Source organism: Hypanus sabinus, chromosome 17 (assembly GCF_030144855.1).
Source record: "Hypanus sabinus isolate sHypSab1 chromosome 17, sHypSab1.hap1, whole genome shotgun sequence".
NCBI classification, from domain to species: Eukaryota; Metazoa; Chordata; class Chondrichthyes; order Myliobatiformes; family Dasyatidae; genus Hypanus; species Hypanus sabinus.
This window is the reverse complement of record NC_082722.1, coordinates 11,025,571-11,049,806: the sequence shown is the minus strand read 5'-3', so window position 1 is coordinate 11,049,806 and position 24,236 is coordinate 11,025,571. Positions and strand designations below refer to the sequence as shown.

The 24,236-nt window shown below is 41.9% G+C and overlaps 1 protein-coding gene across 3 annotated transcripts in view; it reads left to right on the top strand.

Annotated features, from left to right (window-relative positions):
* fbxl9 (F-box and leucine rich repeat protein) overlaps positions 1 to 24,236 on the top strand; it is a 50,973-nt gene that overhangs the window by 18,525 nt on the left and 8,212 nt on the right. For all 3 annotated transcript variants that reach the window (XM_059992530.1, XM_059992529.1, XM_059992531.1), the window contains exons 5-7: positions 6,044 to 6,259; positions 7,796 to 8,005; positions 23,427 to 23,644. In XM_059992530.1, coding sequence (XP_059848513.1) covers positions 6,044 to 6,259; positions 7,796 to 8,005; positions 23,427 to 23,644 — 644 coding nt within the window. The remainder of the gene's footprint in view (positions 1 to 6,043; positions 6,260 to 7,795; positions 8,006 to 23,426; positions 23,645 to 24,236) is intronic.

The window sequence follows — 24,236 nt, the reverse complement described above, 5'->3', positions numbered from 1 at the left end:
TACATGTTCCAGTGGAAGTACAAACAACAAAAAAGGAGTGTACACTGTCAAGATCATATTTAGTATAATATGGAGCTCCTCAATATCCACAACTCCTCTTAACAGTTCAAAAAAAAATCAAAAATTGCCATTATTAAGAAAAAGAAAAAAAATCCCACTAAACTAACCTAAAACAAAAAAAAAAGATTGGGCATTCCATTTGAGGATATAATTACAAAAATAAAGGGGAAAAATCCTTCCGGTCAAATCTGAAAAGTCACAGAGAAGAAGAAAAAAGATTACCTAAAAAAGTGGAAAAAAACAGAAAATTTAATTCATATGAAAATATTGAATGAAAGGTCGCCAGGTTTGCTCAAATTCAAAAGATGTATCAAACGTCCGACTTCTAATTTTCTCCAAGCTTAAACACGACATAATGGAGGAGAGCCAAAAAAAAAGTGGGTGGATTAGGATCTTTCCAATACAACAAAATAGCTCTCCTAGCCAGTAAAGTTGAAAAAGCTATAATAGGTTGAGCGGAAGCAGAAACATTTCCTGCTTCCTTTGGAGTGATCCCAAAAATTGCCGTAAGTGAATTAGGCTGTAGGTCCAAACCTATGACTTTGGATAATGTTCTAAAAACATCTCTCCAAAAATTATTTAACTTTATACAAGACCAAAACATATGAGTTAAGGTAGCCACCTCAGCATTACATCTATCACAGGTGGGATTTATATTAGAAAAAACGTGCTGGTTTATCTTTTGACATATGCACCCCGTGCACTACCTTGAACTGAATCAAGGAGTGACGAGCGCAAACAGATGAATTGTTGACTAAATGATAAATTTTATTCCATTGATCACCTGAAAGTGACTCCTGAAGTTCCAATTCCCAAGCACGTTTAACCTTATCATTAGACATCATTCGTAAATTCATAAGCCGTTTATATATAATGGCTACCAATCCTTTTTGAGATGGTTTAAGCTGAAAAATAACATCTATCGTATTTGGTAAATGGGCAAAAGGATAGTTTGGTAATAAATCTCGTAAAATATTCCTAACTTGTAAATATCTAAAAAAATTGTGCGTTAGATATATCATATTTACCCACTAGCTGCGAAAAAGACATTAAACAGTTCTCTAAAAACAAATCTAAAAAAGTTTTTATTCCCTTAGTTTCCTTGTCCAGAATTGATAGTTTAAAAAATAGTTAAGATGGATATTATGAGAGAGAACAAAGTTATTCAAATCAAAAAATCTGTGAAATTGAAACCAATTTTAATGTATGTCTAACAATGGGACTAAAATCTTGTCTACCAATCCTAGAAAACAAAAAAGGAAAAGGAGCTCCCAGTAAGGAAGCCAAAAAAGACCTCCTTACCGAGCTCTTCTCCAAGTCCAACCATGAAGGACAATCTTGATTATCTATATCGTAGATCCAAAAAGTAATATAACAAATATTAATTGCCCAATAGTAAAATCTAAAGTTTGGTAATCCCAATCCTCCATCTTTTTTTTGATTTTTGCTATAAGAATTTATTCAATCTAGAACTCTTATTATTCCAGATATATGACAGGAACCTAAAGCTGTAGTTACAAGTAACTCCTCAGGCACTACTAGCCCTCTGGACCTTGCTGTTGATTTAAATCAATGACTTGCTTTGGAATGATACTGAGATGCCTGCTGCCCATGCTGGAATGTCCTGTGAACAACCAACAACATCATCATCAGCAGTCAGTCTCATCATCAACACCTCTACATTTAGCACCGTCTCAACATTCAGCTTCCTGGCCATTACTAATTTACAGGGTATCGTGGGAAGACCATATCTCCTTCATTAACAAAAAGGCTTGGCAGATGGTGTACTCTTGCTGCAGATGGTAAAATTTCATCTTCCTCACACCATATTGGTACAGTTCTACATTGCCATTATCAAGAGCATCCTCACATCAGACATCACTGTCTGATGTACTGCAGCTTCAGTATACGAAATTACAGTGAACTGTCAGGTCAGTAGAACAGGTCAGTCTACTGCCCTCGTAGTATGGATATACAAAGCTATGCAGTGAGTTAAATACCTTTTCACCAGTCACTCAAGACGGAGGCTTCCTTCAGGGTTTTTAATTGAGATTTTACTTGTGAAAATATATTGCTGTTTCAAGGGCAAATAAACAGAGGCATGAGATGGATGTCTTTCCACCACATGCTTCGTTGAAATCCAAAATAACCTGCATAGGAAATTATTTAAGATTACATACAAAAGTGAAGCTCCTTAAGGCATAGATTGCTACAGTTGGCGAGGGGCAGTTACCAAATACATGAACTCTCATAATGTATTCCAGAATCTCATTGTCCAGTTGGTGGGCATGAAGGCACAAGAATCCAAGGTAGTCTTGGTCATCCTCTCTCACTAGGAAGCTGTGAAATTTCCATTGAATGTCTGCCAGCAGTGTGACAAACTCTAGGACATTAATCTTAAATGTGTTGACTGTGGACCGATGAGTATCATCAAGGCAGACTTCTCCCACTAGGGCACAACTCAGGTCCAGTAGTTGGACATAAGGTGCATTGTGTTGGTCATTGTGTTGTTCATGCACCTTATATGCATGGTTGGTGTCTCTACCAAGTAAAAGAAGAATCTCAGCAGGCGAGTCCAAGAGGGGGATTCTTCTCAGCTATGGCCTTGAGATGTGAATGGCCACATGGAGCTTCAGGAGTTGGTATTTTATCCCTGTTGTAGGGAATATGGTTGCACTCAATGAGGGTTAGCAAGGGTAAGCAGACTTCCCCTCTTCTTGATTCTGCAACAAATTCACTGCTCATCTTCCAGCAACTTCTGATGTTCTAGATCATGTCTATAGTGTGTTCAGGGAAACAGCACCTTGAACACCGAATGTATTGTGATTTTGCCGATGACACGTTGTTCTGATCATTTAATGTTACATACTGTATGCCTTTAGATTTTGCTCAGGATGTCCTTTCCAATAGATGTTGGCCAGACATATTCTAGAACATGATTTGTCTTGGAAGCCTTTCCTACATACCTGTGTGCAGGAGGAAGTAGCTACCTCTGATGGATGCTCAGCTGGCTCCCCACCGTGCTCTGGAACCAGTAGTAGCCCAAGGTGCTGTCCCTGAATGAACTGCTGATATGTCTGATGATCACTGTTGTACCCAGTGCAGTGCATGATAGCTTCATAGTCTTTTGCTTGGTGTGCTGTTAATACACAACATTTGAAATCTGTTGAGTGCTTTTTTAGAAAGCCTCTTTGATTTGCAAGCATGTTTTCTCTGAATTTTCCTTCAGGGGTAAGGTTTCTTATGGACTGGGCATTGTCTGGGTTCATGATGGAATTTTCCACTTCGATTTCATTGATTGTGATAGGGGTTTTGGTTTTCCATGCTGCTGGAGACCTCTCTAAATGATGTGTAACTGGAAGTTGAAAGCATAAAACTAGGGTCATTTCACATTTCTATGTGGCAACAGACAAAATCCACAAAGAATGAAAATAGTGGATAGAAGGCATGATTCTTTGTTTTATACTTGGACCCTTCAGTTTCCACAGTTCTTGTATATTGTTTGTTTGCTTCTCTGCTATAGGGGTTATTCCTTTTGCTGTGTCTAAGAAACTTGGTCCTGGTAGGTAACCCTAGTTTTTTTTGTGGCTTACAGTTCTGACAACACGTTACAATTTCCAGTAATTTCCGCAGTTCTTTGTGTTAGAGCTTTGGAAAGTTATCAAGTCTGCTGAAGAGAGATTCTTTGATTGCGTCTGAAGAACCATAGCACTTGTCCAGCCTCTGCCAGAGCATTTGTAAACCTGTAAATGGATTATTAATGTGAACTCTTGTAACTCTACTTGCATGTTACAGAGATACCCCTCCAAGCTGCTTACAGAGAAGGAGAGAAGGTCTGGCTCTTCACTATGTTTGAGACTTAGTCCATTCACCACATTGCAAAAGCTTGACTTTCCAGGCAGACAGGTTGTCCAACACTTTTAGTCCTGCTGTGAGTAGGTTTTGACGAACTAGATATCAAACTGAGTCAAATGCACCCGTGGCTCTTGAATTTAAAGTACATTTATTGTCAAAGAATGTATAAAGTATACAATCTTGAGATCTGTTTGCTTACTGGTAGCCACAATGAGGACATTGTGAACACTAATTTGCCAAATATTGGTCCAGGGATGGATGGAAGTTCAGACTCTGTAGTAGCAACTGAACAGAAATTCTTACTGTGCTGAAATTGCAGAAAGGGGTGTTTTGGGTCTTTGCTGTTATAGAGTTTGACTGTCAGTATCTGGGCGATGTGGAAGGTATGTTGGCTGTGTGGTGTGGCCAGCTTCTCCATATAGAGCTGGAGCACTGTCTTTTTTATAGCCAAAATCCGTATGGACTTATTCTTTCGTAAGCTGCATTGTCTTTTGTGATGGTAAAGCATGATGGATTCTGGTTGTAGACTTGCCACTGTCTAAGTCAGCTGCTGCTTCATATACTTTTGCCTCTGCTAAGGCAGCCTCAGCTTCACACTCTTCTTTGAGCACACCTAATGTAGCCTCTTCCCATATTCCCTCCAAGTTTATGTGAGTTTTGTACGTTTGCGTATCAACTTCACGTTTAGCATAAGCTACTCTCACTAGCTGTGGGCTTGTGCTGCAGCTGTACTAATCATGGATTCATTCCAATGTCACATCAACGTGATCGGTGTGTCGCATTCGACCTGACTCCCAGGTCTTTGTCGGAAACTGGCATTGTCGTTTACGGCATACAGACAATCTCCAATCCACGGGTGATGCCTTTGAAGATGAGTTATCTTTTCACTCTGCTGCTTTTGCAGTGGGATATGCAAAACTATACTGTGTTAAACATCTTCTCAAAAATCACACGAGATGGAAACTTCCTTCAGGGTTTTTAATGAAATCGTATTTGTGAATTCAAGGACAAATAAATAGGCGATGGAGATTGGCTGTCTTTCCACTGTGTATATATCAAAATTAAATCCAAATTAACCAATGATATATAATAAAACAGCTTACATATAGGAGTGATGGTCATACAAAAAGAACTTTACCTCCAGAGGCCAGAACAGTCATTGACTGAAGTCTACCATTACTGCAGGACTTGTATGTGTCCTGGACAAAGAAGCAGGTATGAATAAAGCAGAACAAACACTACCCACCCAACAAACTGCCTTTTACAAAAGCTCCCTTCTGGAAAGCACTATTGGGACTATTAAAATAAAAATATCACACCATCTTCACCCAGGCATTTAATCTGATCAACCACTTTAGTTAGACCCCCACCCCCTCTACCTCTGTCAGTGAACTACACTTTAAACCACTTTTTATAAGGCTGTTTAAATTGTTAATACACACTAGTTTTTTTTTTCGTTTATGCATATTTTTCTATATGTTACTTTATTTTATATAATTTGTATTCTTTATAATTGCTGAATTTTGTTTTTTATTGAAAGTCATTTCAACACACCACAGCAAACTTGTAATATATGTATATGGCAAATAAAGTTGATTCCTGAAGGCAGATGCAGTTCTTGACCGGGTGATAATTTGGCAGATACTCCCATTGGTAGGGAATCTGAGAATTGTTACCCACCTGTATATACCTAACTTGTTTTTCTTTTCTTCTCCCCATCCCTGTGTTGCTATGACAATAAACAACAAGGATTGACCACTCAGAGATTAAAATATGATACCATGTGATTCTATTTTAGAAATGGGTTCTTGTTAAATTGAAATTAATTAAAGATTTCAGTTTCTGATCATTGGAAGCCAAAGCAGAAAATGTTGGAAAAATTCAACAGGTCAACAGCATTTGTGGAAAGAGAAATGGTCAATGTTTCAGAATGGATATTAGAATAGACTTGATTCTTACAAAGACTTCTACATATGCTTACTGACCTGCAGAATACTTTTCAGTTTTGGTTTCTCTTTTAATAAGTTTTTCAATTCTTGTAAATGGTAGAACTAATTTGTAATCAAATTCCAAATTAGCCATGAAGTATGTAATTTTTCTCAATTTTATATTGGTTTAAATTTTATAGGATAGCTGTGTGTTCTCAATGGCAAAGTTCCTGGGCAGGAATCTGCGAGAGTTGGACCTCACATCCTGTGTGTACATCACTGATATCGGTGTCCACTGCATTGCTAATCAGCTCAGGGGTTTAACCGTGTTGCGACTCGGTTGGTGTAAGGAGATCACGGACTGGGGTCTGCTTGGAATGGTCACAGCCAATGATGACAGTCAGCTACACTGTAAGGTGACTGGTTTAGAGTTGCTTATCCACCTACTTCTGGTCACTTGATTCAAGATTCTGTGTTTCTGCAAGAACTTTGAAAGATTGTACAATTACCAGGTGGAGTGAAAACTGGTGGTTGCCTCTTGTAAAAAATGTCCTCTTGTCCCTTTGCTTGAGATTCAGAGTATTATTTATTGTTGTATTTATCTTATTTAGCAATACAGTGCAGAATAGGCCATGCCACACTGCCCAGCAACTCACTCACGACAAACCCAATTAATCCTAACCTAATCAAGGGACAATTTACAATGAACAGTTAACCTACCCAGTACATCTTTGGACTGTGGGAAGAAACTGAGGACTCTGAGAAACCCATGTACCCTACAGGGAGGATGTACAGAGACTCCTTACAGAACTCCAAACTCTGGAATGGCCCAGTCTGTAATAGCATCGCACGAACTACAATGCTACCATATTGAGCCTTTTGTTATTGTTTTGTGGATGGTCTAATTTCAATCCCTCTTTCAAGTTCCCTCTGAATATGTTCTCCACTTGCCTAAGGTGAAAAGTCACGGTGATGTTTAGCATGGAAACAAGTACTTCTGCCCACCGTCTGTGCCGACCATCAGTCACCAATTTACAGTAATCCTACTTTCATCCCATTTTTTAAAACTCTCTGCACATTTTATCAGTTCATTCCAGATACCACATATATATTAGGGTTTATAGTCGCCAATTAACCCACCAACTCACACCTCTATGGGATATGGGAGGACCAGAAGGAAATCCATGCAGTCACAGTAAAATTATGCAAACTCCACACCACCATCAATTGAATTGAGGTGTCTAGAGCTGTGAGGCAGCAGCTTTACTGGCTACACCACCCTGCTGTCCTGATGTGGAAAGCTTAAGTTGACATTGAAAGCAAACCAGATATATTTTAGCACAAGCATTGAGTAGTTTGATAATCCACTTTTTTAATACAAATGATGAACCGTAATATACTTAATCCCATTGTGCACCATAAAATTAGCATGATTACAAATATCTTCACATGATGCTAATAGCACTAAGATAGTAATACACAATTCTGCAATCTAAACAATTTATAGTCTGACATTGTGTTAGTGTATTGGCAACTTACTTATTATAATCTGTATTAACCTACTTGTTAGTATTATAACAATTTAGTGTTATAATCTACATATTATAACAAGTAGCTCAACATTTTAGGTGGAATCTGCTGTAGATTTGCTCTTTCTGAATTTGTCTTGATTAGTTGAAGGATTATGGTCCTGTGTTGATATGTGATTTTTAGTATTAATAGTGGTTAGAATAGGCAGCTTTGAATCACAAGATGTGGTTGAGATGAACAGCAGTTGTCCATTTAATAGGAAAACAAGTGCATGAGTGTCAACAGATTGGAGTGATGTGAGTGAAACCTGTTGATGAGTATGGCACAAAGTAAACCTGTTGTTTGTATCATGCAGTTTAAATGTGCTATTTGAACAAGATTTAAAGAATGTATCTGACGTGTATTTTTTGCCCATCTTTCAGGGTGATGATGAACCAGAGCTCAGTAGGAACTTCAGTAATATGAGATTTCTTGCTTCTCCCAAGGATTGTGACAAAAAGCCCCAAATCATAACTGAATCTTATATTGAGACCTCCAAGGGGAACAAGCAAGCTTCGCTCAGTGCATTAACACATCTCAAGGAGCTCAGTCTGTCTGCATGTACCAAGCTAACAGATACCAGCATAATGAAGGTACTGCACAGGGCATTGCTGAGACACATAGCCTGTGTACTTAAGAATGGAAACAGCTGATTAAAATATATATCTTACAGTAAAACCCTAATAGTCTGGCACCTTCTGGACTTCGGTAGCGCTGCACTGGCTGATCTCCAGACAATATGATATTAATCCTTTTAGAATCAGAATCAGGTTTATCATGAAATTAGTTAACTTAGCAGCAGCAGTTCAATGCAATACTTAATATAGAAGAAATACTAATAATAATTTTTAAAAAAGTAAATCACCAACTCACTTTTAGTTAGTTTGTTTTATTGCTACGCTGCAGCTTAACATATTTTTAGTGAGCCCAGTAGGTTTGATTGAGAAACTGTTGCTGCAGGAAGAGGAGGAGCGAAGGGCTCGTGAGAGCACTGAGTGTTGGGAAGTGGCTGAGGTGAGCGTGCTTTAAAAAGGTGCGCGCAGCGGGTACTCGGGTCAGTGTGATCGAGAAATCGTTGCAGCAGGAAGAGGAGGAGCGAAGGGCTCATGAGATAATTGACAGGGTCAAATAAAAGGATGGGTAACTGAAGAGGAGCGGCCAGTGGTGTGAGTGGCTCAGGGTAGGTGTGGAACTTTGAAGCTTTGGCTCAAGAGGCTTCAGCGAGCGGAGGCTGAAGATGAGCTTGCTCCAAGTGAGGTAAGGCTGGATAAGTTCTTTTAATTAATTTAATTAACTTTAGGAGTAGGTAATGGAGGCAGCAACTAGGGCAGTCGAGTGCTCCGTATGCAGAATGTGGGAAGTCAGGGACAACACAATCATCCAGCTGCAGCTCTTGACAAACCGAGCTGGAGCTGAATGAACTTTGGATCATTCATGAGGCAGAGGCAGAAATAGACAGAAATTTCAGGGAGATGGTCACCCCTAAAAGTCAGGAGGCAGGTAGCTGGGTGACTGTCAGGAGAGGGAAGGGGAATAGACAGGAAGAGCAGAGTACCCCTGTGGTCATACCCATCAACACTAAGTATACCATTTTGGATACTGTTGGTGGTGACGATCTACCAGGGACAAGTTGTAGTGGTCACTCTGGCACTGAGACTGAACTCTCGGCTCAGAAAGGAAGGAGGGAAAAGAGGAGAGTAGTAGTGATAGGGGATTCGATAGTTAGGGGGACAGATAAGAGGTTCTGTGGGAGAGATTGAGAATCTTGGATGATCTGTTGCCTCCCTGGTGCCAGGGTCCGTGATTGAGTTCTTGGTATTCTGAGGAAGGAGGGTGAGCAGACTGATGTCGTCCATGTAGGGAGCAATGACGTGGATAGGAAGAAGGAGGAGGTCCTGCAAAGAGAGTTTAGGGAGTTAGGTGCAAAGCTGAAGGACAGGACCTCAGGGTTGTAATCTCAGGATTGCTCCCCGTGCCACATGCTAATGAGGAAGCTAAATACGTGGCTAAGGAGATGATGCAGGAAGGAGGGCTTCATGTTTCTGGACAATTGGGCTTTGTTCCAGGGAAGATGGGACCTAGTTCGACAGGATGGTTTGCACCTGAACTGGAAGGCCACTAACATCCTTGCGGGTAGGTTAGCTAGTGCTGTTCTGGGAGGTTTAAACTAGATATGCAGGGGGAAGGGGAACCAGAGTGTTAGAGCAGATGGTGAGGTGGAGGAGGATAAAGGTCATGTGAGGACTGCTTGTGTAGACAGAAATCAAAGGTTTGTTTGTGATAGAAATGTTCTCAGGTTCCAAACTGAAGAGACTGTGAAAGAGGTGTCTGGCTCTCAAATAGAGAAAGATAGTAGACAGCATGTGAGGGACGATAGGCAGGTGATAGAGAAGGGACACGCTCAAACCAAAGGTTTGAAATGTATGTATTTTAATGCAAGGAGTGTTGTGAACAAAGTGGATGAGCTGAAAGCGTGGATCAGTACTTGCAGATATGATGTGGTGGCCATTACAGAGATTTGGATGGCTCAGGGACAGGAATGGTTCCTTCAAGTTCCTGGTTTAGATGTTTCAGAAAGGACAGGGAGAGAGGCAAAAGAGGTGGGGGTGTGTCACTGTTGATCAGAGATAGTGTCACGGCTGCAGAAAAGGTGGACGTCATGGAGGGATTGTCTATGTACAGTGTCACTCAGTGGAACCAACAGAGCCCCTCCAGGTCATAGCTTAACCATTGCCTGGTTGGCTTCTGAAAGGGCATAAGACTGCATTATGAATAGAGCATTATTCACTCTGTGGGTGGAGATTAGGAACAAAAAGGTGCCAATAACTTTACTGGGTGTTTTTTATAGGTTGCCCAATAGTAACACGAATATCGAGGAGCAGATAGAGAAACAGATCCTGGAAAGGTGTAAAAATAACAGAGTTGTCGTGATGGGAGATTTTAATTTCCCAAATATAGATTGACATCTCCCTAGACTAAGGGGTTTAGATGGAGTGGAGTTTGTTAGGTGTGTTCAAGAAGGTTTCTTGACACAATATGTAGATAAAAAACAGACAAATGCTACAAAAACGGCAAAAATGCCGCCTGAAAAAGGAACAACAAAGCTAAATGGGTCACTTGAAGGAAGGATAATTCTCCATTCTACTTGGTTGACTCCATATAACTCCTAATCCACCAATGTGGTTGATTCTTAGCTTCCTCTTGTTAGTTATGGATAATAAGTGTAGGCATTGCATCTCCATGACTGAATAAGTAAGAAGAAAAATCTTTCTTGTGCTCTTTGTAAGACTTGAAATACATCTTATGCCTTGATGCTTAGACCTGGGCAAAGTGCCCCAGCTATTAGCCTACTTAAATCTGAAATTTCCTACTCAAGCCTACTCAATTACCATATAACCATATAACAATTACAACACTGAAACAGGCCATCTCGGCCCTTCTAGTCCGTGCCGAACGCTTACTCTCACCTAGTCCCACCGACCTGCACTCAGCCCATAACCCTCCATTCCTTTCCTGCCCATATACCTATCCAATTAAAAAAAAATGACAATATCGAACCTGCCTCTACAACTTCTATTGGAAGCTCGTTCCACACAGCTACCACTCTCTGAGTAAAGAAGTTCCCTCTTGTGTTACCCCTACTTTTGCCCCCTCTCAACTCATGTCCTCTGGTTTGAATCTCCCCTACTCTCAGTGGAAAAAGCCTATCCATATCAACTCTATCTATCACCCTCATAATTTTAAAAACCTCTATCAAGTCCCCCCTCAACCTTCTACGCTCCAAAAAATAAGGACCTAACTTGTTCAACCTTTCTCTGTAACTGAGGTACTGAAACCCAGGTAACATTCTAGTAAATCTTCTTTGTACTCTCTCTATTTTGTTGACATCTTTCCTATAATTTGGTGACCAGAACTGTACACAATACTCCAAATTTGGCCTCACCAATGCCTTGTACAATTTTAACATTACATCCTAACTGCTATACTCAATGTTCTGATTTATAAAGGCCAGCATACCAAAAACTTTCTTCACCACCCTATCCACATGAGATTCTAACTTCAGGGAACTATGCACCATTATTCCTAGATCACTCTGTTCTACTGCATTCTTCAGTGCCCTACTATTTACCATGTATGTCCTATTTTGATCAGTCTTACCAAAATGTAGCACCTCACACTTATCAGCGTTAAACTCCATCTGCCATCTTTCAGCCCACTCTTCTAACTGGCGTAAATCTCTCTGCAAGCTTTGAAAACCTACTTCATTATCCACAACGTCACCTATCTTAGTATCATCTGCATACTTACTAATCCAATTTACCACCCCATCATCCAGATCATTAATGTATATGACAAACAACATTGGACCCAGTACAGATGACTGAGGCACACCACTAGTCACCGGCCTCCAACCTGACAAACAGTTATCCACCACTACTCTCTGGCATCTCCCATCCAGCCACTGTTGAATCCATTTTACTAGTTCAATATTAATACCTAACGATTGAACCTTCCTAACTAACCTTCCGTGCGGAACCTTATCAAAGGCCTTACAGAAGTCCATATAGACAACATCCTCTGCTTTACCCTCGTCAATTTTCCTCATAACCTCTTCAAAAAATTCAATAAGATTTGTCAAACATGACCTTTCACGCACAAATCCATGTTGACTGCTCCTAATCAGACCCTGTCTATCTGGATAATTATATATACCATCTCTAAGAATACTTTCCATTAATTTACCCACCACTGACATCAAATTTTTACGATAATTGCTAGGCTTACTCTTAGAACCTTTTTTAAACAATGGAACCACATGAACAATACACCAATCCTCTTTCTAATGTGGTATTTCTGTCAGAGCCCCTGCTATTTCTACACTAACTTCCCTCAAGGTCCTAGGGAATATCCTGTCAGGAAGATGATATGATGAAGGATAAGGGACAGGTGGGGAATACACGTTTCCCAAATGTTAATTGTGTAAAGGAGAAAGGTGAGACAGAACATGTGTTGGAAAAGTTACATGTACAGAGGGTTGGTCAGAAGGAGCATGGGGTTAAATGTGTAGAAGGTTTGGGTGATCTTGAGAAGATCATCAAAATTCAAGGTGCAATTAGCCCGATGGAAGTTCAAGGAGCTGGGTTAGGTACAATAGACAGTGTTTTAAGCAAAGAGAGGAGGAATGGGCTAAGAATTCTATACTTGAATGCGCGTAGTGTCAGAAATAAGACAGATGAGCTTGAAGCTCAGATGAAAATGGGGAACTACGATATTGTTGGGATAACGGAGACATGGCTGCAAGGGGATCAGGCCTGGGAATTGAGTGTACCAGGGTATATGTGCTATCGTAGAGACAGAAATATGGGAAGAGGGGGTGGGGTGGCCCTGTTGGTGAGGAATGAGATTCAGTCCTTAGCAAGGGGTGACTTAGGAACAGCGTAAGTAGAGTCTGTGTGGATTGAGCTGAGGAACAGTAAGGGTAAAAAGACCCTAATGGGTGTTGTGTACAGGCCCCCAAACAGTAGCATGGATATTGGGTACAAGTTGATTAGGGAGTTAACATTGGCATGTGCTAAAGGTAATGCAGTCGTTATGGGAGATTTCAACATGCAGGTGAACTGGGAGAATCAGGTAGGTGCTGGACCCCAGGATAGGGAGTTTGTGGAGTGTCTAAGAGATGTATTTTTGGAACAGCTTGTGCTTGAGCCAACCAGGAACGAGGCTATTTTGGACTTGGTGATGTGTAATGAACAGGAATTGATAAGTGATCTTGAAGTAAAGGTGCCATTAGGAAGTAGTGATCATAACATGATAAGTTTTTATCTACAATTTGAGAGGGATAAGGGCAGATCAGAGGTGTCAGTGATGCAATTAAATAAAGGAGACTACGGAGCCATGAGGGAAGTGCTGGCCAAATTTAAATGAGCGGATGCCCTGGAAAGAAAGACAGTGGATCAGCAGTGGCAGATATTCTTGGGGATAATACAAAAGATGCAAAAGCAGTTCATTCCAACGAGAAGGAAGGATTCAAAGAAGGGGAAGGGGCCACAGTGGTTGACAAAGGAAGTCAGAGATTGTATAGCATTAAAGAAAAAGAAGTATGACAGGGCTAAGATGAGTGGGAATACAGATGATTGGGAAAGTTTTAAGGAACAGCAGATCTTAACTAAAAAAGCAATACGGAGAGAAAAAATCAGGTATGAGCTCAGTCTAGCCAGGAATATAAAAGGGGATAGCAAAAGCTTTTTTAGCTATGTGAAGAGAAAGGAGATAGTTAAGAACAATGTTGGCCCCTTGAAGAATGAATTGGGAGAAATTGTTTTGCGAAACAGGGAAATGGCAACAGAATTTAATGCGTACTTTAGATCTGTCTTCACCAGGGAGGACACAAGCAATCTCCCAGATGTATGGATGGGCCAGGGTAATAAGATATCAGAGGAATTGAAACAGATTGACATTAGGAAAGAAACTGTGATAGGACTGAAGGCTAATAAATCCCCGGGTCCGGATGGTCTGCATCCGAGGGTTCTAAAAGAGGTGGCTCAGGAAATTGCAGATGCATTGGTAATCATTTTCCAATGTTCCTTAGATTCAGTATCAGTTCCTGAAGATTGGAGAGTGGCTAATGTTATCCCACTTTTCAAGAAGGGAGGGAAGGAGAAAACGGAGAACTATCGCCCTGTTAGCCTAACGTCAGTCGTGGGGAAGATGCTTGAGTCCATTATTAAGGACGAAATAGTGGCATATCTTGATGGCAGTAATAGGATTAGGCCGAGCCAGCATGGATTTACCAAGGGCAAATCATGCTTGACTAATCTGTTGGAGTTTTTTGAGGGTGTAACAAGGATGTTAGACGAGGGTAAGCCAGTGGATGTTGTGTACCTAGATTTTCAGAAGGCATTCGATAAAGTGCCACGTAGGAGATTGGTGAGTAAAATCAGAGCTCATGGCATTGGGGGCAGGGTTTCAACATGGATAGAAAACTGGTTGGCAGATAGAAAGCAAAGGGTAGCAGTGAATGGCTGGAGGTGACTAGTGGGGTACCACAGGGCTCTGTATTGGGACCACAGCTCTTTACGATTTATGTCAACGATTTAGATGAGGGCATTGAAAACTATATCAGCAAGTTTGCTGATGATACTAAACTGGGTGGCAGTGTGACATACGAAGAGGACGTTAGGAGAATACAGGGAGACTTGGATAGGCTGGGTGAGTGGGCAGATACTTGGCAGATGTCATTCAATGTGAATAAATGTGAAGTTATCCACTTTGGAAGCAGGAACAAGAGGGCAGAGTATTGTCTGAACGGTGTAGAGTTAGGTAAGGGAGAAATGCAAAGAGACCTAGGAGTCCTAGTTCACCAGTCAATGAAGGTGAATGAGCAAGTGCAACAGGCAGTGAAGAGGGCAAATGGAATGTTGGCCTTTATTACAAGGGGAATTGAGTACAAGAGCAAGGATGTCCTTTTGCATTTGTACAGGGCCCTGGTGAGACCACACCTGGAATATTGTGTACAGTTTTGGTCTCCAGGTTTAAGGAAGGACATTCTGGCAATTGAAGTGCAGAGTAGATTCACTAGGTTGATTCCTGGGATGGCAGGGCTGTCTTACGCAGAGAGATTGGAGAGATTGGGCTTGTACACACTGGAATTGAGGAGATTGAGGGGGGATCTGATTGAAACGTTTAAAATAATTAAAGGATTTGATAGGATTGAGGCAGGAAATATGTTCCAGATGTTGGGAGAGTCCAGTACCAGAGGGCATGGATTGAGAATAAGAGGTCAGTTATTTAAAACAGAGTTGAGGAAGAACTTCTTCTCCCAGAGGGTTGTGGAGGTGTGGAATGCACTGCCTCGGAAGATGGTGGAGGCCAATTCTCTGGATGCTTTCATGAAGGAGCTAGATAGATATCTGATGGATAGGGAAATCAAGGGATATGGGGACAAGGCAGGGACAGGGTATTGATAGTGAATGATCAGCCATGATCTCAGAATGGCGGTGCAGACTCGTAAGGGGCTGAATGGTCTACTTCTGCACCTATTGTCTATTGACCCAGAGACTTATCCTTTTTTATATTCTTTAAAAGCGCCAGCACTTCCTCTTCTTTAATCATCATAGTTTCCATAACTACCCTACTTGTTTCCCTTACTTTACACAATATCCTTCTGTTTAGTGAGTACCAGAGAAAAGAAATTGTTCAAAATCTCCCCTATCTCTTTCGGCTCCACACATAGCTGTTTACTCTGATTCTCTTAAGGGACCAATTTTATCCCTCACTATCCTTTTGCTATTAATATAACTGTAGAAACCCTTTGGATTTATTTTCAGCTTACTTGCCAAAGCAACCTCATATCTTTTAGCTTTTCTAATTTCTTTCTTAAGATTCTTTTTACATTCTTTATATTCCTCGAGCACCTCATTTACTCCATGCTGCCTATATTTATTGCAGATCTCTCTCTTTTTCCGAACCAAGTTTCCAATATCTCTTGAAAACCATGGCTTTCTCAAACTTATAACCTTTCCTTTCAACCTAACAGGAACATAAAGATTCTGTACCCTCAAAATTTCACCTTTAAATGACCTCCATTTCTCTATTACACCCTTCCCATGAAACAAATTGTCCCAATCCACTCCTTCTAAATCCTTTCCCATCTCCTCAAAGTTAGCCTTTCTCCAATCAAAAATCTCAACCCTGGGTCCAGACCTATCCTTCTCCATGATTATATTGAAACTAATGGCATTGTGATCACTGGACCCGAAGTGCTCCCCAACACATTCTTTTGTCACCTATTGTTGGCCATTTCATTTCTGACCGGGAGAGGACTTGGTAGTGAAGCAGGTTTATTACAACTTTAGAGAAAGGGAAAAAGAGTCATACTCCGTCCTGGTTGTGATGTTCTTGAAATGGACACAGAGAACTGTCCTCTAGGCGAAGTCTAACTACAGCAATCGCAGCAAAGAGTCCTAACCACAAAATACTCTGCAGATGCTGGGGTCAAAACAACATGCACAACACACTGGAGGAACTCAGCAGGTCGGGCAGCATCCATGGAAACAAACAGTTCGGCCCTCGCCCCATCTTCCCATCAACACAACAGGAACAGAGTTCCCTTTGTCCTCACCTACCACCCCACCAGCCTCTGGATCCAGCACATTATCCTTCGCAACTTCCGCCACCTTCAACAGGACCCTACCACTAAGCACATCTTTCCCTCTCTACCCCTTTCCACTTTCCGCAGGGATCGTTCCCTTGGCGACTCCCTGGTCCACACGTCCCTCCCCACAGCTCTCCCACCTGGCACTTATCCATGGAAGCGTAAGTGGTACACCTGTTCCTACACCTCATCTCTTACCATCATTCAGGGCCCGAAACAGTCCTTCCAGGTGAGGCAACACTTCACTTGTGAGTCTGTTAGTGTCATCTGTTGCATCTGGTACTCCCAGTGTGGCGTCCTCTACATCAGTGAGACCTGATTCAGATTGAGGGACCGCTTTGTCAAGCACCTTGGCTCCGTCCACTACAACAGACAGGATCTCCCAGTTGCCACCCACTTCAACTCTGCTTCACATTCCCATTCTGATATGTCCATACATGGCCTCCTGTACTGCTGTGATGAAGCCAAACTCAGGTTGGAGGAGCAACACCTCGTACACCATCTGGGTAGTCTCCAGCCCCTTGGCATGAATGTTGAATTCTCCAACATCCGGTAATTCCCTCTCCCGCCCTTCCCCCATCCCAGTTTCACTTTGCCTCCTCCTCCAGCTGCCGATCACCTCCCTCATGGTTTCGCCTCCTTCTATTACCCATAGCGCTTTCCCCTTACATTCCTTCTTCACCTTTCCTGCCTATCCCCTCCCTGCTTCCCCTCCCCCACCCCTTGATCTTTCCCCTTACTGGTTTTTCACCTGGCACCTTCCACCCTCCCCCCCACCTTCTTTATAGGGCCCTCTTCAGTCCTGATGAAAGATCTCGGCCTGAAACGTTGACTGCTCGTTTCCACGGATGCTAACCGACTGCTGAGTTCCTCCAGCATGTTGTGTATTCTGCAAAGAGTCCATTTTCTCCTGTTAGATTAATTGAATTAAATGACAAAGCTACTACTAATTTTATGTTGTTTATGATGATCAACTAAAGCAATCATTGATGGACTGGGTAAGTAGATCTGAAAATTTGCAGCAGAGCTCTGTAGTTGTCTGCTCCTACTGTTAAAGGAGGATAATGCTGTTTTTATTGAACCTAATTTCTTTCATTATCCAGTAAGTACTTCAGATCACAAAATAAGGCCATTTGATATAGAGGAGCAGAATTAGGCCATTCAACCAATAGAGTCCACTTCACCATTTGAATGTCACCATTTACCTCTCATCCCCATTCTCCTGCCTTTTCCCCGTAACATTTCATGTCCTGACTTATCAAGAATCTATCAACCACCGCCTTAACTATATGCAATGACCTGTCCTTCACAGCCACCTGTGGCAAAGAATTCCACAGATTCATCATCCACTGGTTAAGGAAGTTCTTCTTCATCTCTGTTCCAAATGGACACTCTCAATTCTATGGTTGTGCCCTTTGGTCCTGTAGTCCCTCATTATAGGAAATGTCCTCTCCACATCCACTTTATCGAGGCCTTTCAACATTCAATAGGTTTCAATGATATTCCCCTCTCATTCTTCTAAATTCTAGTGAGTACAGGCCAAGAGCCATCAAGCACTGCTCATATGATAAGCTTTTCATTCCCAGAATCATTTTCGTGAACCTCCTTTGAACCCTCTCCAAAGTAAGCATGTCCTTTCTTAGATAAGGGACCCAAAAACTGCTCAAAGCTTGGCCTCACCAGTGCCTTATAAAGCCTCTCCATTACATCCTCTTTTTATATTCTAGTCCTCTTGAACTGAATGCTAACATCATATTAGCCTTTCTCATTACCGACTCAACCTGCAAGTTAACCGTTCAGAATCCTGCACAAGGACTCCCAAGTTCACTTGTCCTTTTTAAGAAGAAGTGAAATAGATGCCTGTGAAACAGTAGGGGGTAAGGAACCATTCTCCAAAGATTCCTGAAACACTTCTGGAAGGACTGGTATGAGCTTATCCTTAAATTTCTTATAAAATTCCATTAGATAACCATCAGGGCCTGGGGTCTTACCTCTATGCATAGCCATAATGGCATTATTAGTCTCTTCCTGCCCAAGAGCCTGATCTAAATTCTCCATCTCCTCTGGTTCAAGAGTTGATATTCCTAAATTATCTAAAAAACATTCCATATTTGTTATATCTGAGGAGAACTCTGAGGTATACAGAGAGGTATGCAAAGATGTTATTAATCTCTTTTGGATTGCTTGTCAAGTTTTGGTTCATGTTTCCTATCTGGGGAATAAGTTGTGATGCAGATTGACGCTTTAACTGATGAGCTCGCCTTGTTACCATATTCATAATAGAGGCCACGTGTCTTAAGCATTAATTGTTCTGATAGGTTTGTAGATAGAAGATTATACTTCACTTGCAAATCAGCCTGGCTTTTATATATGTAACCCTTACCCAACAGGCTGGTATATGTCTAGGGGAAAAAGGGGATCCAGCCACTCTCCAACCCACCTCCCGTACACGCAGGTGCTGTGAGAATCGAGTTTACGCCTCGAGCCCGCCAACAGTATCAAATCCACAACAAATACCGTTATGAAATACACTTTAAAGAGTTTACTAAAATTAAAAAGAGTAGTAAGCAATACAATATATATACACAAGGAAAAAAAACAAAAGGCGCCACTTATCAAAGTTCAGTCTGTTTAGTGCACTCGTTGGAGCTCAATCAACGAACCAATCGACCCATCCGGCCGTCGCACCTGGGACCACCCCGGTGGTCTTACGAGCAGTCCAGCACACGTCCACCTTCTTCAGTGTCTTCCTCGGCCTCTCCCAAAAAAACCCGCGAAAACCCCTCCCCCAAGTTCCCAGCATCACAAGACACAATGACATTCCCCATTGATTAACAAATGAATACAATTACCATATCAGCCATTCTAAAGTGAAACAACGGCTAGAGAAACACTTATCCGACAAAGAAACATTCCTACTTGTAACAAACCAAAGAGGCCATTTTGAGTAACATACCCAGGACATTGTACATATAATTCTGCAGTGGGTGCCTCAGAATATTGTCTATCCAGGTCCAAAATAGATTGCGATAACACTTGCATTTCCTTCCTATGCTCTTTATTGGCATGTGAAGTATGTGAAGTATTTGACCCCTTAAGTAAGCTTTTAAAGTTTCCCAAAGTAAAGAGTACGATACTGATTCAGTTTTGTTAGACTCGAAGAATGTGTTAATGTTAGCCGATATATAACTACAAGATTTCTCATTGGAAAGCAAAAGGGGATTAAGTCTCTACAGAGGCTATTCTCTAATGTTTAAAGGAAAACATAGGTCTAGTTTCACGGGCGAGTGATCAGATATAACTATAGCAGTGTACTCAATTTTTCTAATCACTGGTATCGAGCTATCTATAAAGAAATAGTCTAGCCTGGAATAGGAGTGGTGAACATGAGAGAAAAAAAGAGAATTGCCTAACTGATGGATTCAAAAATCTCCATGGATCCATATAACCATTTTGTTGAATAAACATGGAGAAGGCCTTTGCCATACCAGAAGATGTTCCCATAGAGCTAGACCTATCAAGCAGTGGGTCAATAGCACAGTTCAAATCTCCTAAAAAGATTAGCTGGTGTGTATTCAGGTTAGGTATTGATGACAAAACATTATTTGCAAAGTGGATGTCTTTCCAATTAGGGGCATAAGCATTTACCAAAATGACAGGTATCTGAAAAAGAGATCCAGAGACTATAATAAAGTGACCAATAGGGTCACTGATTACATAAGATGGTGTAAACTGCATTCTTCTGGTGCTTAATATTGCCACCCCCCCTGGACACACTATTAAATCTGGAATGAAAAACCTGACTAATCCATGCTTTATGGAGTCTGTTATGGTCTTCCACTCTTAAATGTGTCTCTTGTAGAAATAGTATATCTGCTTTTAATTGTTTCAGATGAGAGAAAACTTCAGCTCTTTTAACAGGACCATTGAGTCCCTTTACATTCCAAGAAATAAACCTCACAGGGTGGCTTCCAACAGCAGCACCCATGTTAACCATATCAAAAGACACACAAGACCCACAATCCAAAACAGTGCGAGGGCACAAGCTACACACAATAATGCACAATGAAAAAAAAAGCCAAAACCTGATCTTTAACAATCATCTCCAACATCTTCTCAGCCACTGAGGTAAGACCAACTGGCCTATAATTTCCTTTCTTCTGCCTTTCTCCCTTTTGAAGAGTTTTTAATAAATGTATTCATTTATGGGATGTGGGCATCACCAGTTAAGCCAGCATTTGTTGCCAATCCGTAGTTGCTCTTGCAAAGGTGGTGATGGGCTGCCTTCACGAACTGCTATAGTCCCTGAGGTGTAAGTACACCCACAGTGCTGTTAGGGAGGGATTTCCATGATTTTGACCCAACGACAATGAAGGAACCATCCAAATGAATTGGAGGAGGATTTCCAAGTGGTGGTGTTCTCAGAAAGGTCTCGGCCCGAAACGTTGACTGCTCGTTTCCACGGATGCTGCCTGACCTGCTGAGTTCCTCCAGCTTGTTATACATGTTTCTTTGACCCCGGCATCTGCAGTGTACTTTGTGTTGGTGTTCACAGATGCCTGCTGTTCTCGTCCTTCTAGATTGTAGTGGTCATGGGTCTGGAAGGTGCTGCCTTAGGAATTTTGGTGTGTTCTTGCAGTGTATCTTGTAGATAGTACACAGCGCTGCAACTGTTCGTCGATGGTGGAGGTATTGGGTGCTTGTGGAAAGGGTACCAATCAAGTTGGCCACCTTGTACTGGAATGTGTCAAGCTTCTTGAGTGTTGATGGAACTGCATTCATCCATCAAGTGGCAAGTGTTCTATTACACTCCTGACCTGAGCCTTGCAGATGGTGGACAGGCTTTGGGGAGTCAGGAGGTAAGTTACACATTGCAGAATTCCTAACCTGTGACCTGCTCTGGTAGTCACGGTATTTATATGGCAAGACCAGTTCAGTTGCCTGTCAACAGAAACCTCCAGGATGTTGATAGTATGGGATTCAGTGGTGGTGATGCAGTTGAATGTCAGGGGACAATGGTTAGAGCCTCCTTTGTTGGAGATGGTCATTGCCTGGCACTTGTGTGGCTCGAATGTTTCTTGCCACCTGTCAGCCCAAGCCTGGAAATTGTCCAGGCCCTGCTGCTTTTGATTATGAACTGCTTCACTATCTGAGGATTCACAAATGGTGCAGAACATTGTGCAGCCATCTGCGAACATCTCCACTTCTAACCTTATGACAGAAGGAAGGTCATTGATGAAGCAGCTAAAGTTGGTTGGTCCTAGGACACTTCTCTGAGGATCTCCTGCAGTGATGTCCTGAGGATGAGATGATTAACCTCCAACCACCTTTCTTTGTGTCAGGTATGATTCCAACCAGCAGAGGGGTTTCCCCCTAATTCCCATTGACTCCATTTTAGCTAGGGCACCTTGATGCCATACTTGGTCAAATGTTGCCTTGATGTCGAGGGCTATCACTCTCACCTCAGCTCTGGTATTTAGCTCTTTGGTCCATGTTTGGACCAAGGAGATGATGAGTTCAGGAGCTGAGTGGCCTTAACAGAACCCAAACTGGGCATCCGTAAGCAGGTTATAGCACTGTTGATTACCACTTCCATTACTCTGCTGATGATTAAGTGTAGGCTGATAGGGCAGTAATTGTCCTGTTTTTTGTGTACAGGACATACCTGGGCAATTTTCCACATTGCCAGGTAGATGCCAGTGTTGTAGCTGCATTGAAACAGCTTGGCTAGTGGCGTGGCAAATTCTGGAGCGCAAGTCTTCACGACTATTATCAGGATTTTGTCTGGACCCTCTGCCTTTGCATTATCCAGTGCTTTCAGCTGTTTCTTGCTGTCACATGGAGTGAATTGGATTGGCTGCATACTGACATCTAGGATGTTGGGGACTTCTGGAGGAGGCCAAGCTGAAACATCTACTCGGCACTTCTGACTGATGATTGTTGCAAATGCGTCAGCCTAATGCACAGGTGTGCAGGCACCTCTATCATGAAGGATGGGGATATTTGTGGAGCCTCCTCCTCTACTGAATTGCTTGATTGTCCGCCACTATTCATGGCTGAATGAGGCAGGGCTACAGTGCATAGACCTGACCTGATCTGATCTGTTGGTTGTGGGACCGCTGAGCTTTGTCTATTACTGGCTGCTTATGGAGTTTGGCATGCAAGTAGTCCTGTATTGTGGCTTAATCAGGGTGACACCTCATATTGAGGTATGCCTGGTGATGTTCCCGGCATGCCCTCCTGCACTCTTCATTGAACCAGGTAATGTTAGAGTGGGGGATATGCTGAGCCATGAGGTTACAGATTGTGGTTGAGTACAGTTCTGCTGCTGCTGATGGAACACAGTGCCTCATAGATGCCCAGCCTTGGACTGCTAGATCTGTTCGAAGTATCCCATTTAGCATGGTGATAGTGCCATACAATACAGTGGAGGGTTTTTTCAATGTGGAGGTGGGATTTTGTCTCCACAAGTACTGTGCAGTGGTCACTTCTACCAATGCTGTCATGGTGGAGTGGAGTGACATTTGCAATATTTGTTGCAAATGGCAGAAATGGACAGAACTCACAGATCTCTCAAGATTTCAGACTACTCTGGGTTTAGATTTATTTCTGCTTGGTGTCTTATCTCTTACATGCTTATCTCTTTTGGTTTATTGGTGGATGTATTTTGAATATGGCTTTATTAATGTTCTGTATGTAGTGTAAGATCAATGAATTAATCTGTAATCTGAAACATTTTAAAATGTTGTAAATAAACACAAAGAAACATCACAGAAGGGCAGTGAATTGGTAACCTTTTATATAAAGGACAGAAATTGGTCTGTGCCTGCATGTTACTTGTGTTTGAATTACTGTTGTAGGAAATCCGCTTTGCGGAACTGAGGACCCTGTCACTGAGCATGGTACGTGAGATAACAGATGAGAGCATCATATCCATTGCGACACACTGCCGTAGTTTGGAGCAACTTTCCCTCAGCCACTGTAGCCAGCTAACTGACCAGGGCTTCATTGGTGCTGTCAGCCACCTGAAGAGGCTGAGCCACCTCGACATCTCCTGCCTTGATAAGATCACTGTCCAGTAAGTGCCATATCTGTACTGATCATGTTCACAAATTTATTGCATTCTGCTTGGAATAAGAACGTTATCTCAATGGTGACCAAGTATTAGAATATTAAGTGGAGTAATTAGCATGGCCCATGATAGCATACCGATTATAAAAGCTGAAAGTTTTGTGTTCAAGTCCCATTCAAGGACAGAATCTTGGCTGATATTTCCACCCAGTAATGAAGTAGTAGTGGAGATGGTGTCATTTGCACAGAGCATTAAACTCTTTAATAAACAGATAGAACCATAGAACATTACAGCATAGAAACAGGCCTTTTGGCTCTCCTTGGCTGTGCTGAACCATTTTTCTGCCTAGCCCCATTGACCTGCACCTGGCCCATATCCCTCTATACACCTCTCATCCATGTACCTGTCCAAGTTTTTCTTAAATGTTAAAAGTGAGCCCGCATTTATCACTTCATCTGGTAGCTCATTCCACACGCCCACCACTCTCTGTGTGAAGAAGCCCCACCCCTAATGTTCCCTTTAAACTTCTCCCCCTTCACCCTTAACCCATGTCCTCTGGTGTTTTTCTCCCCTAGCCTCAGTGGAAAAAGCCTGCTTG